Consider the following 12,059-nt stretch of genomic DNA (forward strand, 5'->3'; position numbering starts at 1 on the left):
CTGGGATCAGGAGTTGCAAGGTGCTTTTTTTCTTTTGTCAAAGTTACTAGTCTGTACAACATGTTAATATTAATCGGTCGAGTATAAAAGTATTCAGTACCATGTCCGTAGTTTATCTGACAACCAGCCGAGAAGGAATTAAAGACCAATTTCCGTCAAATACGGCCTGAAAACTGAGCCTTTTCAAGGTTGACTTGTGGTATAAAGGAAGGTTACGTAACAATTTCGAGAGATCATAGACTCCTACCTAGCCCTGGAGCCCTTCAACCTTCATATTTCCATTCAGCTTCAAGGGTGATTGGAATATGTCTGATAATCTCGAAAACAAAACACCCCGGGTCACCTCATCTCATGTCGAATTCAAGAAGCGCAGCTGTTTCCGTTGCAACACAAGAAAAGTGCGATGTGATAGAACATATCCCTGCGGTGCATGCGTGAAGGCCGAAGTGGAATGCGCCTTTCCAGGGCCCAAGAGAGCACGCCGAACATTAAACAGGCCACCAAGTAGCGAGTTACTTGCACGCTTAAAGGATCTCGAGGAAGAGGTCTCACAGCTTCGCTCAAAGCAACCCTCACCTCGCGACTCAGATGTCAATCCTACATCAGACTTGGATGCCCCTTCCAGCCTAGCAAAGAAGGCGGAGCTACTGGTTCTAAAAGAGGGCAAGAGTCGGTACGTTAGTGGTGAAGCTTCTGTGACTCTTGGAGAAAAGGTAGGAGATGAATATCGCAGGGATAGCATGGTAACGAACGATCACTAATTGCTCGACAGATATCTGAACTTCGTGACATTATCGAGAGTGACTCAAATGAGGAAGATTCCTCACCTCATGAGAACTCGAATTTCACCGTTCTCCCCCAGGGCGGGCTTTTCGGAGGTGATAAATCCTACTACAGCTGGTCTCTTGAGTCTTTTCGAAGTCATTATTCCCAAGCGGCGAGAATTGAGACATTATGGAAATTATATCAACCGAATGTGGCACCGTTGATTACCATCATTCACAGAGATACCATAGCAAAGATGTCCAAAACGCCAGTGCGGGCGTCGATATGACTCCTTCAGACGAGGCATTGCTGTTTTCCGTTTACTATGCTGCTGTGGCCAGCATGAGAGCTCATCTTTGTCATTCCATACTCGGTGTCAACCACGATACAGCCATCCAGGACTGCAAAAGAGCAGTGAGCCAGGGGCTTCGCCGCGCCAACTTCATCAAGTGCCAGAATATATCCGTTCTTCAAGGTGCTGTTCTGTTCTTGCTTTGTTATCGAGTGGGCGGTGACACTCGTCTTGTATGGGCCGAGTCAGCGGTTGTCATACGTGTTGCGCAGGCGCAAGGGATTCACCGCGATGGGCAGAACATTGCATTGCCACCCTTTGAAACCGAGATTCGTCGTCGATTATGGTGGCATATCTGCCTATTGGATATGTTATCTTCGGGAGATCAAGGTGTCGATACTCAGATCAGACCTGGGATGTTTGACACACAGTTTCCGACTAATGTGGACGACGACGACCTTATTTTGCACATGCCAAATCTGCCAAAGCCCAAGTCCGGCTTCACTGATAACTCAATCTGCATTATGAACTCCCAGATCATGACCAATTTGTATTGGCCATGTCATTCGATGAATCAAAATCCCAAGATGTCTTCACATGCCCGAGAGACCCTCGTCACAAATATGGGAAAGGACCTCCATAGAGAATATCTGGATCATTTCAACCTTGATATTCCAATCCATTGGGTGTCGGCAACCATAGTCCGACTCCAGCTCTCGAAATCATGGCTGGCAGCTCATTTCCAGTCATCCACAGATCCGTATGGGACAATTTCCAGTCACGACGTTCGTGTTTTCGAGATGGCAGTCGAAATAGTACAATTTGCCTATCTCCTGCAGACAAACGAAGCCACATCACAATGGAGCTGGCTATGTCAAAGCTACGAGGAATGGCATATCGTCGCTTTTATCCTTTCTGAACTGTGTCTCCGTCCTCTCAATCCCGACACCGACCCCGCGTGTGACATCGTCAGTAAAATGTATGAGTTATGGCAGCGGGGTATCCCGCACACTGATGCCATTCTTCACAAGCCTATGGACCGGTTCATGTAGCGCACAGCTGCGTCACGAGGGGCTAAGAGGCTGCAACATAATCGAGAGCCACCTGTCCAGGAAAACCTGCCTTATTCGATTTCTCTGGGATTCGGGGAGGATACAGATCTCGAGTCGGATGCAGTTCCGGAACAGTCCGGTCCGGATTGGCTTTCTGGATCCTTCTTTTAAGTTGTTATCCTGAGGCCTAGTACATGTGTGATTACTAGACTTTTGAAATATTTCTCTGGTGCTTCTCGGCATGCGCAATTAGCCGAACTTCATGTTGATGTTCCGGGTAAAAAGTACCGATGTGATCTTCCTCGAAATCCGTCATATAGATCGGAACCCGATTGTGTTCGAGGTAATCATTCGTGGATAAACATATGTAATGAAACTGGTAAAGGCTTCTGCAGTACCTTGTATTGGTCTTTACTAATGTCTGTTGAGTCCACAACTGGGTACGGTACACACGAATATTCAAAACAAAAACATCAGTTATAACCCTTCTAGTAATGAATCCACAGCCTATCACCAACTAGAAACAGAAGGTCTCTGCGAGCGAGGACTTGTTCCAGACTTTTATGGAACCATCACCGGTACTCCAGCCCTCCTTCGGATTTAAGAACTAGCCGAGAGGGTATCCCGTTTAGGAAATGTCCGGAGTAGAGTTGAGGACAGGTAGCAAGAGTATTATTACCAGAAAGAAAACGTACCGAAGAACAAGAAAGAGGCGAAGAAAAGGGCGTAAAAAAGAAGTTAGAAGCTAGGAATTAAATTTGGACCTGATAAAAGTTTGAAAGAATGCTTGAAAGCAAAGGTTTGACCCAATAGTGATCTCCCCCATAACCCGTCAATCCTGAAATGGCCCAGGCTTATCTACTAATGCCAATGAATTTTTTTCCGAAGCGAGCTATCGTTGCCTTACAGTGCTTTTTGGCAGTCTCTTAATTGTACCTTTTTGCCAAGAATAAATATGCCATAGCCACCATTTTGTGCATTCAGCCTTTCGCCCCGGAACTTTCACCTTGGTGGCGAAGTCCAAGTGCCGAGAACGCTAGAATGCCCCGCGACCAGTATTGACGTCATGCGGGCAGAGACAAAGACCGGGGCGCTCGCGGATGTCGCCCTCATATCCCCGTCAATGATGTGATAGATGTAATTCCCAGGGGGCGATATCGAGGGTAAGTGCAAGGTATATGTGGTCCAGGGTGGAATATTTGTCTTTGTCCCCTATGTTCCCTATGATGTCAAGACTTGGACGTCTCGCGGGACAAGTCTAGCCCCAAAATCAATAATTCGGCTACCTAGCCCTACACTGGAGACCGAGATTAATCTATGCATGGATCGCAGTTAATTTATTATTGTGCCCTATCATTACTGAAACTAGAATGAAACTTGGCCTCCTGACCATGTAGCAGTTAGCGCCGATCTCAACTAGTCTCTGCAGGAGTGAGAGGAATGACAGGCGTAGAACAAAGATATTCTGTACGGTGTATAGCACCCGAGTATAGATGAAGTTCAAGCATAGCCACTGGTTCCATGGATGAGAACGGGAGGAACCAAACATCCCTGTAAACAAACATTCAACCTCGTCTCTCCTCTCTTTCTCTCTCTTTTCATCTCTCCCCTCTCATCTCTGCCTCGTCTCATCTCTCTAAGCCTCAACACTTCGTGTCTCGTCACACCCGGGCAAACTGCTCAGAGCCTCACGTGGTATCTGCCTTATCTTTGCCTTCTCTCCTCGGCTTCCTTTTCCATCTCTTCATCTCTCCATCTTCTCTATTTATCTATCACTTCTGATTTGCCATCTCAGTCTTGCACGCTGATCCTGTGAGGCTGAGTCGCAAGGCTCCGCTTTCTCTGCCCTATGACTTGACGCCCAACTGAAGTTTCCGTGTCTCTCATTTGGTGTGACTGTTACCAATCAGGCTTCCAGAAAGATCGTCACTAGTCGATCACAGCCTCTCTGCAACACCCCACTTCCCTGCCCTGCCGCCCCCCTCAATTTCCTGCATTGTGCATCTCACTTTTTCTGGGCTTTGGCTTTCTTACAACTTCCCTCGGTTCTTCCCTTCTCTCTCCGTCACATTTCTCTCCTTTTGCCATTGCGTCTTATGTCGTACACCTACAGCCGTGAACGAGACTGGGACGAGTCCCGCCCTGTTTCCATCAAACGTTACGTCATTCCAGCCGAGGACGACCGTCGAGACTTCATGTCGCGACACGACGACTATGCCGGCGAGCGCGAGCTTGTCATTCGTCGCAAGGCCGATCGCAGTGAACCCATGACTATTTCGCGGTACGAGCGAGAAGTGGACTACGAACCACCCGCTCGCCGCTTTGATCGAGATTTCTATGAACGTGAGTCCCTACACCCAAGCGATGCCCTTCTACATTCCCACCATGCCCTTCGACCCCCCTTGGACACCCAGGAGCGAGTGAAGCCCCGTACTTTTCATGCCATTCGAGAACATGTACTCATTCGTCAAGCCCGCGATCCATACTCTCCCCGCGAATCCGACTACAATGTTGTGCGCCGCTCGGAAGCCGACGAGGATCCGTACTACTACCACAGACATCGTCGAGTCCGCGAGTACGATGACCGTCGTTCTCGTCGCGAGCTGAGCCCAGGAGATTCCGTTTCCCAGGCAAGCCACCGCCGTGGTGATCGCGACCAAGACTACAGCAGCGATGACAGCATGGTCTATATTCGCAAAGAGACCCGCGACTACGACGACCACCCCCACCACCGCCGTCACCTCGCTGAAGGTGCATTGGTTGGTGCCGGAGCAGCAGAATTGATCCGCAGCCACCGCAAGCGAGACGGTGAAGAAGTCAGCGACGGCGCCGGCCGTCTTGGTAAGACTCTTGGTGCTGGTGCTCTCGGTGCAGTGGCTGTCAGCGCTGCATCACATGCACGCGACTACTACCGCCGCAGTAAGAGTCGTCACCGCTCGCACTCCTTTGACGATGACCGTTCGTCCCACCATCACAGCCGCCACAGCCGTGGTCGTCATCACAGCCGGAGCCGCAGCCGCTCTCACTCACACTCTCGTGCCAAAACCCTTCTTGAGTTGGGTGTTGGTGCCGCTGCTGTGGCTGCCGGTGTAGCTGCATTACGCAGCAAGTCAAACAATGGCCGCAAGAGCCGATCCCGCACTCGCTCCCGTTCTCGTGCTGCCAGCAGAGGTCGTTCCGTTAAAGATGGCAAAGATGCCTCCGAGCGTAGCATGTCAGAGCGCCGGAAACACATGGCTGGCGCGGGTTTGGCTGGTGCAGCTGTCGCAGGGCTTGTCGAGAAAGTCCGAAGCCACTCCCGCTCTCGCAAGGGCGAGCGTTCCCGTTCCCGCAGCAAGTTCAGACAAGCCCTCCCAATCGCGGCTGCCGGTCTAGCCACCGCTGCAGCCACCGGTCTCTACGAAAAGAAGAAAAGCGAAAAGGATGAGAAAGATGGTGTGAGCCGTGGCCGCCATCGCTCAAGATCCCGCAGCCGTGCCCCCTCCGAGTCTTTCCCAGACCCTGCTCGGGACTCAGCCGGCCTGATCGAGTATGGGAATCACCCAGTCACAGGCAGCATCCCCGCTGAGCACTACTATGGTGCACCTGCCAGCCCTGGCGCGCCGTACTACTCCGACGGACACGAGGCGTATCCTCCACGTCGCCATAGCCGAAGCCGCAGTCGCAGCCGTGGTGGCCGCTACAGCAGCTCCGACGGCTCTGATAGGGAGCACCGCCGCCACCGCAGCAAGAAGCACCGCAGCCGCTCGCGCGATATTGCATCGGCCGCCCTCGGTGCCACAGGACTTGGCTATGCAGCCCACAAGTACTCACAGCGCAAGGACCGCGAGAAGTCCAAGGAGCGTGAACACTCCCGTAAGTCTCTAATCCCCCATGGTGCCACTGAGAAATATTCACCCTGACTAGTGGTATACTAGGGTACGACCACGATCCCAATCGCGATCCTTACGAGGAATCCTATGACCCCGAGCCCTACCCGCCTTCGCCCCACGCCGGAGCCCAGGCACCGCCCATGGGCGTCGACCCCCACTACTACCCGAACAGCAACTACTTCCCCCCGCCACCGGGCGACTCAACTCACAACTTGAACACCACCCCTGCACCCTATCACCCAGCTGACTACCCTCCCCCGCCTGGTGCTGCACCCCAGCCCCAGCCTTACAGCTATGGCGCCGTACCACCAGGCCCGGGAATGGGGCCAGAAACTTACGCTCCTCGACCACGTAGGGCAGATGAGAATGTGAGCCGCCCTCCCTCCTCTAATAAGAACACCGTGCACGATGGTGGGTTCTGTGAACTCAAGGGTCCAAGTCCAAGTCCAGGACTGGGCTGATCCCACCGACACAATGGAAACCATGCTAACCTTTTATTTTTTAGGTCTAAAGAGCCATAATCCGTATCCATCTTCTCCAGCTCGGTCTAGGTCGAATAGTCAGCCGGCGCAGGCTTCGAGCTCGAAGTCTGTTGCGTTTGACTTGACGCCTGACAAGGGTTACGAGACGGATGATAGTGATGATACCGTTGGCCCTGATTCGCAAAGAGGTGGCAGATCCCATCGCCACCATCATCGACGTCGCTCTTCATCTGTTCCTCATTCGCCCGTGTCTCATCATCGCCCTAGCTCTGGTTCCCGTTTTTCAGATAATCACCCCGATTCTCATTCTTCTCGCCATCATGATCACCGGCACTCTATCCACGGCAAAGATAAGGCCTCTGAACCGGACTCCGACTCAACTGAGGATTTACCTGACCGCTTTGATTCCCACGGTCGTCTCATCCAAGAGCGTGATCCTGCTCTTGAGAAGTTCGAGGATCTGGTAAATCGCTTCAGCAAGGTTCTTTTCTGATCCTGGGTTTGACTCAAACTTCGCTGGCTCGAGAATCGATGACTTCATGCTGGTATTCTTTCTTATCCCCAGTTCCCTGAGTCTCCTTGGTTGCTGTTCCCCTTCCCCTCTTCCCCCTCCTGCCCTTCCCCTTTCACTAGCTTCAGGCGGGTCTTGTGCTTTGATTCCCTTTTATGCCTCTACGTCCCTTGTACTCCTTGATTTCCATTTCCTTGGTACATTATTATCTATTTACAGTTCTCCTTTTCTTTTGATGTGCTCATTCATCTTCGTTATGGATGGTACTTATGCCCATTATTATGACTTATGACTTCTACGTTCTCAGATGCTCAGATAGTTCAATGATTTTTGTTATCATTTTTACTCCCCAATGTTATATGAACACCTTTAAATGGTACATCTTCCGTATGTTATTTGCGGTCAAGGTGGAGATCGGGACTACTATGTCTTCGTCCTCGCAAGCCCTTGAGTTGCTTTCTAAATGCGCAGCTAGATAGTGATGGTTGACTTAACGTCTACCTGGAAGGGAAGGAAAAGCTCTGTTCCTCGACGTGTGAATTTCTACTGTAATGGGCACCATTCTCTCATTTGAAGGTCATATCATTCATTCATAAAAGTCTAGTAGGCACTGAGCAAAAGAATAAAGACACAGGGGGAGTATTTTGTACAACACGAACAGCCAGTTCAACGCTCTCGTATTTCAATAATCGAGGCTAAGAATAACTACCCGGATCAATGAGGCCACGACATACAGAGGCAGAAAAAGGCGAGTCCGAGATCAGCGAAGAGCCAAGGAAAACAAAATACACAGTATAGATACAAGGTGTGCTTCTTCAAGACACGACACGACAACAGCACTCAAAAAGTATTCCGATGATAATAGTAAAAAGTAGGCGGCTCGCCATACAAGGAATGGAACAGATCCCAGATCCGGGTGTAATCATCAAAAAGACAAGGGAGAAGAAAAAAGACGACGGAGGAAACAGGGTAGGTTGGAAAGGGTTGAACCAGACCTATCTAATACACGCAACAATATCGAGGCTGAAACAAGAAATCCAAGTCGGTGTTAAGACAGAGGGCTTGCAAATGGGTATACAGCGGAAAGGGAGAGAAATCTCAAGCCATGAAAGGGGCGGTCCAATCTGTTGTCCTAGTTTCCCCCGGGGTACCAGGGTAAAGTAGGTAGTTGGGACTCTTTGCTTTTCGTCTCGTTACATGACAAATAATAAAAAAATAATAAAAAAAAAGATAAGAAAAGGAACAGGGCTGTCGTAAGTCAATGATATCAATCTATCGCTAAATGGGTTATTGTTATGCCGTAAAAGGTCGTCTCGCCCCGGGCCCGGGTGCGGAGGAAGGATTTTCAAGGGGTAGAAGGCGGACAGGTGGCGTGGTTCTTTTCGCCAGCGTAATGCGGGCTGTGTCGTTGCTGGGTGGTTGTTCAGGGTCCGTATCCTCATTATCTGGGACATACTTGACGCTGGAGCTGATAGACGCTGACAGGTAATGGGAGCTCAGCGGGAGCTGATATTTGACGACGCCACGAACGATCAGTTCAAAGGGGTGTTGTAGGACGCGCTCCCAGCGCTCCGTGCCTCCTTCCTCGGTTTTGTTCCCGGGCCGAGCTAAGCGAATCTGTCCTTTCGAGCTGGAGGTGAGATGGTTCCATGGCGAGGACTCGAAAGATAGTGGCGAGTCGAAGTGGAACACACGACCAAGGAGCATAGTCTGGGAGTCGCCTTCTGGGTCTTTTGGCGGATCGGTTCCTTTGTCAACACCATCGTTGGTATGCGGTGATGAGTGGCCTGGCATGGCTTCCTTAATGCACTCCACACTTCCAAGGCAGCGCACGGTCTGCGACAGCTGCCAGCGACGCCGACTTTGCTCCACACGTGGGAAGTTATCCAAGTCATCATGCTCACGCCAGAGCTTGTCAGTACCGACAAAGCGGCTCTTGGCGAAGATGTTGATATCTGTATCCTCGATAGTGACAGGGAACAGATTTGGATTGACTGATTCCACGTTCAGATCCAACATGATCTCTTGCTCTGATGCAAGGACGTTTTGAATAGCAACGACTTGGACATCCAATAGAGGCTGGGTTGCCGCTACAATAAACGATGTGGCACCACCAGCCACAATAACCAATAAAAGAAGTATCATGGCGCATGAGCCGTATCGGGAGAAATATCCGCGTTGGCGCTGCGCCATATACTCCATCTGCCGCAGGCTTGCGCTGTTTGGTCTTCGGCCATGACGGCTGCGAACTGCACGTGGCGTGCCAACCAAGGGGGTGCGCTCATCGTCTGCGCCTTCTGCGTCAAAGTCATAGCCGTAAAGCTCACCGGCCTTCTTCGTACCATTAATGGTTTTATAGTTGGGAGACGAGCGAGTATTGCTGTGGCGCGAGTGCCGATATCCATTCCCAATGAAATGTCTTGGGGATTTAGGTTGAGCCTGTGATTGGGGGAAAGGTGTGTTGTCATTATCGAAGAGACCTGGGTGGACGCCGTTGCGTCCGTGGCGGCCGATATTGTGATGCCGTGGAGTGATGGTTCCGCTTCCACTGACTCTGGAACCATTGCGACTCCCCTCAATCTCGGGAGCATCACCGTCAATACTGCTATTGTAGGTGTTGTTGGTGAACTTCATGCTCCGCTTGCTAGTCACGCTATGAGCACCGTCCCGCAATCCTCGTGCACGGCCAGCCAGCTGATCCACTTGGCTTGCCATGGATGTTGCACTCGGCGTCCGGGAGTGATAACGAGAGGGTCGGGAAGGATAGGGGTCAGGTGGGTTAGATTCGTAAACGAAGGTTTCGTCGGAATCCGAGACATCAGCCTCGTCAACTGCATTAGCCACTTTGGCTTCAAATATATCCGCTTTGCTGGTTGCAGGCCCCGTTTGGATGGTATTGGGGCGGCGGTTTTTCTTCTTCTCTTTGCGCGGGCGAATTGTTTCGGTAGAAGGCTTCATGCGAAGGGTGCCCTGGTCAGCACGAGAAGCGTTGCCTCGCTCTCCAGCGCCCACACCCAGAGAGACCTGCGGAATGGAGCTGACTGTCTCCGTTTCCACGGTCATATTGCGGACGGAGCCATCAGCAGGCTTTCCGCGAGCACCGGCACTAAGGGATGTTGTTGATTGCTTTGGCATAAGAGTTCCGGGGGGTTTCGCCGCCCCGGATGCTTGAGAACGAGGCTCTTCCTTTGTTCCAGAGCTCCGGTTCTCTCCACTGTCACTGCCACTCCCTGTATTTTGCTGTGAGGGACGCGGAGTTGGGTTCTCGTCGATCCGGTGCAACCGTGATTCCTCCGGGGTGACCGGCTTAGCGGCGCTTTCACTGGATGGGGTCGAAGGATTGCTAGCCATCTCTTCGACTGTTTCCAAGGAGGACCCTTGTCCACTGCCCCCCCTAGTGACAGCCCGAGGCGTGCTTCGATCGACCTTTGTGACCTGATCCTCAGTCGGCGATGATCTCTTATGTGAAGTATTCGCAAGAGTTGGATCCAAATCTGCGCGACGGCTCCCGGCCCACGATGGCATGTTGGACTTTTCTGGACTGGCAACATTGGCCAGCGACTCGGGAGGGGCGGAGAGGACAAGAGGTTTCACCGGAGAAGACGATGATCGCTGGTTATTGAAAGTTGTAGAATATCCGAGCGGGACAGATGTTGGACCGTTCGAGGTTCGAGTTGGGCTTGATCGGTCTTGACTAGCCTTTCGGGATTGAGAGGACACTCGGGTCGGGGAGTGATTAACGGGACGTGAGGAAAATCGGACCGGAGAGGAATCGCGGGAGGAGACAGCGGAGTTCGTAGCAGACGCAGGCGCGGAAGGGTTCGTAATACTTGGAGAAAGCCTGGGCACCTGGGACATGGGCTGGGACTGGGATTTAACAGACGAGCGCTCAGTTGCCGCATCTTCGCTGGTCGACCGATGCACAGCATCCGATGCCTCCTCTGCATTCTTGGCACCTCTGGATGATCCGGAGGCACCATTAAGGTGAGGCGGCCTCTCGGATTCCGCAGCCATGGTCTTTGTCGAGTCAGAATGGGCTGACACAACGTAGACAAAGTCAGGAGACCCGAGAGGAAGCCGGGTAGTTGGGCAGAAACAGGTCTCAAAGGGGATCAGAAAAAGCAAGGCACGGCGCCAGGCAGGGAACGGTCGACGGTGAAGAGATGAGTTGTAGACAAGAGCGAATGAGATATCACGAGTTGTCGAATGAGATGTTGCGCAGAATACGGGTCGTTACACATGCGAGGGTGTAGCAGAACAAATAGCCGAACACCACATGCTGTTGGAAATGGGGTTGCTGTACAGAAGAACCGGGAAAACGAAGGGCTGCAGCAGTTGCAGGGGGGTTGGGGAAACTGGAGATAGATGGAGTTTGTTTAGAATACTAAGTGGGCCGTCAGAGTATTGCAAAGAGAGACACAAATGCCGTTTGGCTTTGTTTCGGGCAAGAACAAGAGCGTCTAGAACGATTGAATCGAAGACGGCTTATGGTTGGCGGATTTGCGCAGACGGGGGTCCGCCGATCCGGCTCAACGTTTTGGCTTGACTGGTTTTTTGTGAAAGAGGGTGATTTGGCTGCCGAATGCGCCAGAGATGTCGGTGACCAAAACCTCGGTGAAAGTGGCTGAGAGGGTCAGGTCCGCGCTCGGCAGAGGCCAATGACAATAGCCCACGTCAAGAAGGGGGTCCTCGCACTGCAGCAAAGAGCACGCGGATGGTCTAGAACGCAATGTGCGAATCTTAGAATGTGAGGATGGGAGTTTTTGAGATGAAAAACGTTAGAAGACGGAGGAAGAGAAACAAGAGTCCGGGGTTGACGATGAGGTAACGACGGGAGCCTCCGTACATAAGGTAATAAAAACGTGGGAAATAATAAATTACGGTAAGGGGAATACCAGCCACAATGACCTCATCGCCTCAAAAGTTACTGTACCTTCAGGATACGTAACTTAGGTACAACAAGGTGATACAGCTGAAGGTTCTATAATTCCTTGAATCCCTTGAGATTCTGTGGGTTTATTTTCAAGTTACTGTATTCCAGATAAAGGTGCAGGCGCCACTGCAAGGGAGGAAACATTGGATATA

At 51.4% G+C, this 12,059-nt stretch overlaps 4 protein-coding genes across 4 annotated transcripts; 3 read left to right on the forward strand and 1 right to left on the reverse strand.

The window, feature by feature from the left end:
• Positions 1 to 305: 305 nt before the first annotated feature.
• Positions 306 to 2,109, forward strand: PENARI_c005G09042 (Zn(II)2Cys6 transcription factor; the record flags this gene model as incomplete). The annotated part of the gene is made up of 3 exons (XM_022629930.1): positions 306 to 713; positions 773 to 909; positions 1,017 to 2,109. The coding sequence occupies 3 exons, from the start codon at positions 306 to 308 to the stop codon at positions 2,107 to 2,109; spliced, it is 1,638 nt and encodes a 545-aa protein (XP_022490527.1).
• A 417-nt stretch (positions 2,110 to 2,526) lies between these two features.
• Positions 2,527 to 2,713, forward strand: PENARI_c005G01511 (uncharacterized protein; the record flags this gene model as incomplete). The annotated part of the gene is made up of 2 exons (XM_022629585.1): positions 2,527 to 2,549; positions 2,602 to 2,713. The coding sequence occupies 2 exons, from the start codon at positions 2,527 to 2,529 to the stop codon at positions 2,711 to 2,713; spliced, it is 135 nt and encodes a 44-aa protein (XP_022490183.1).
• Positions 2,714 to 4,205: 1,492 nt separating this feature from the next.
• On the forward strand, positions 4,206 to 6,956 carry PENARI_c005G06906 (DUF3824 domain-containing protein; the record flags this gene model as incomplete). Its single annotated transcript, XM_022629824.1, has 3 exons — positions 4,206 to 5,964; positions 6,027 to 6,392; positions 6,487 to 6,956. The coding sequence occupies 3 exons, from the start codon at positions 4,206 to 4,208 to the stop codon at positions 6,954 to 6,956; spliced, it is 2,595 nt and encodes an 864-aa protein (XP_022490107.1).
• A 1,290-nt stretch (positions 6,957 to 8,246) lies between these two features.
• On the reverse strand, positions 8,247 to 10,988 carry PENARI_c005G06212 (putative phospholipid metabolism enzyme regulator; the record flags this gene model as incomplete). The annotated part of the gene is made up of 2 exons (XM_022629790.1): positions 8,247 to 8,252; positions 8,340 to 10,988. The coding sequence occupies 2 exons, from the start codon at positions 10,986 to 10,988 to the stop codon at positions 8,247 to 8,249; spliced, it is 2,655 nt and encodes an 884-aa protein (XP_022490425.1).
• Between the last annotated feature and the right edge of the window lie 1,071 nt (positions 10,989 to 12,059).

The sequence above is a fragment of the Penicillium arizonense genome (genome assembly GCF_001773325.1).
Source record: "Penicillium arizonense strain CBS 141311 chromosome Unknown PENARI_contig005, whole genome shotgun sequence".
In the NCBI taxonomy this organism is placed as follows: Eukaryota; Fungi; Ascomycota; class Eurotiomycetes; order Eurotiales; family Aspergillaceae; genus Penicillium; species Penicillium arizonense.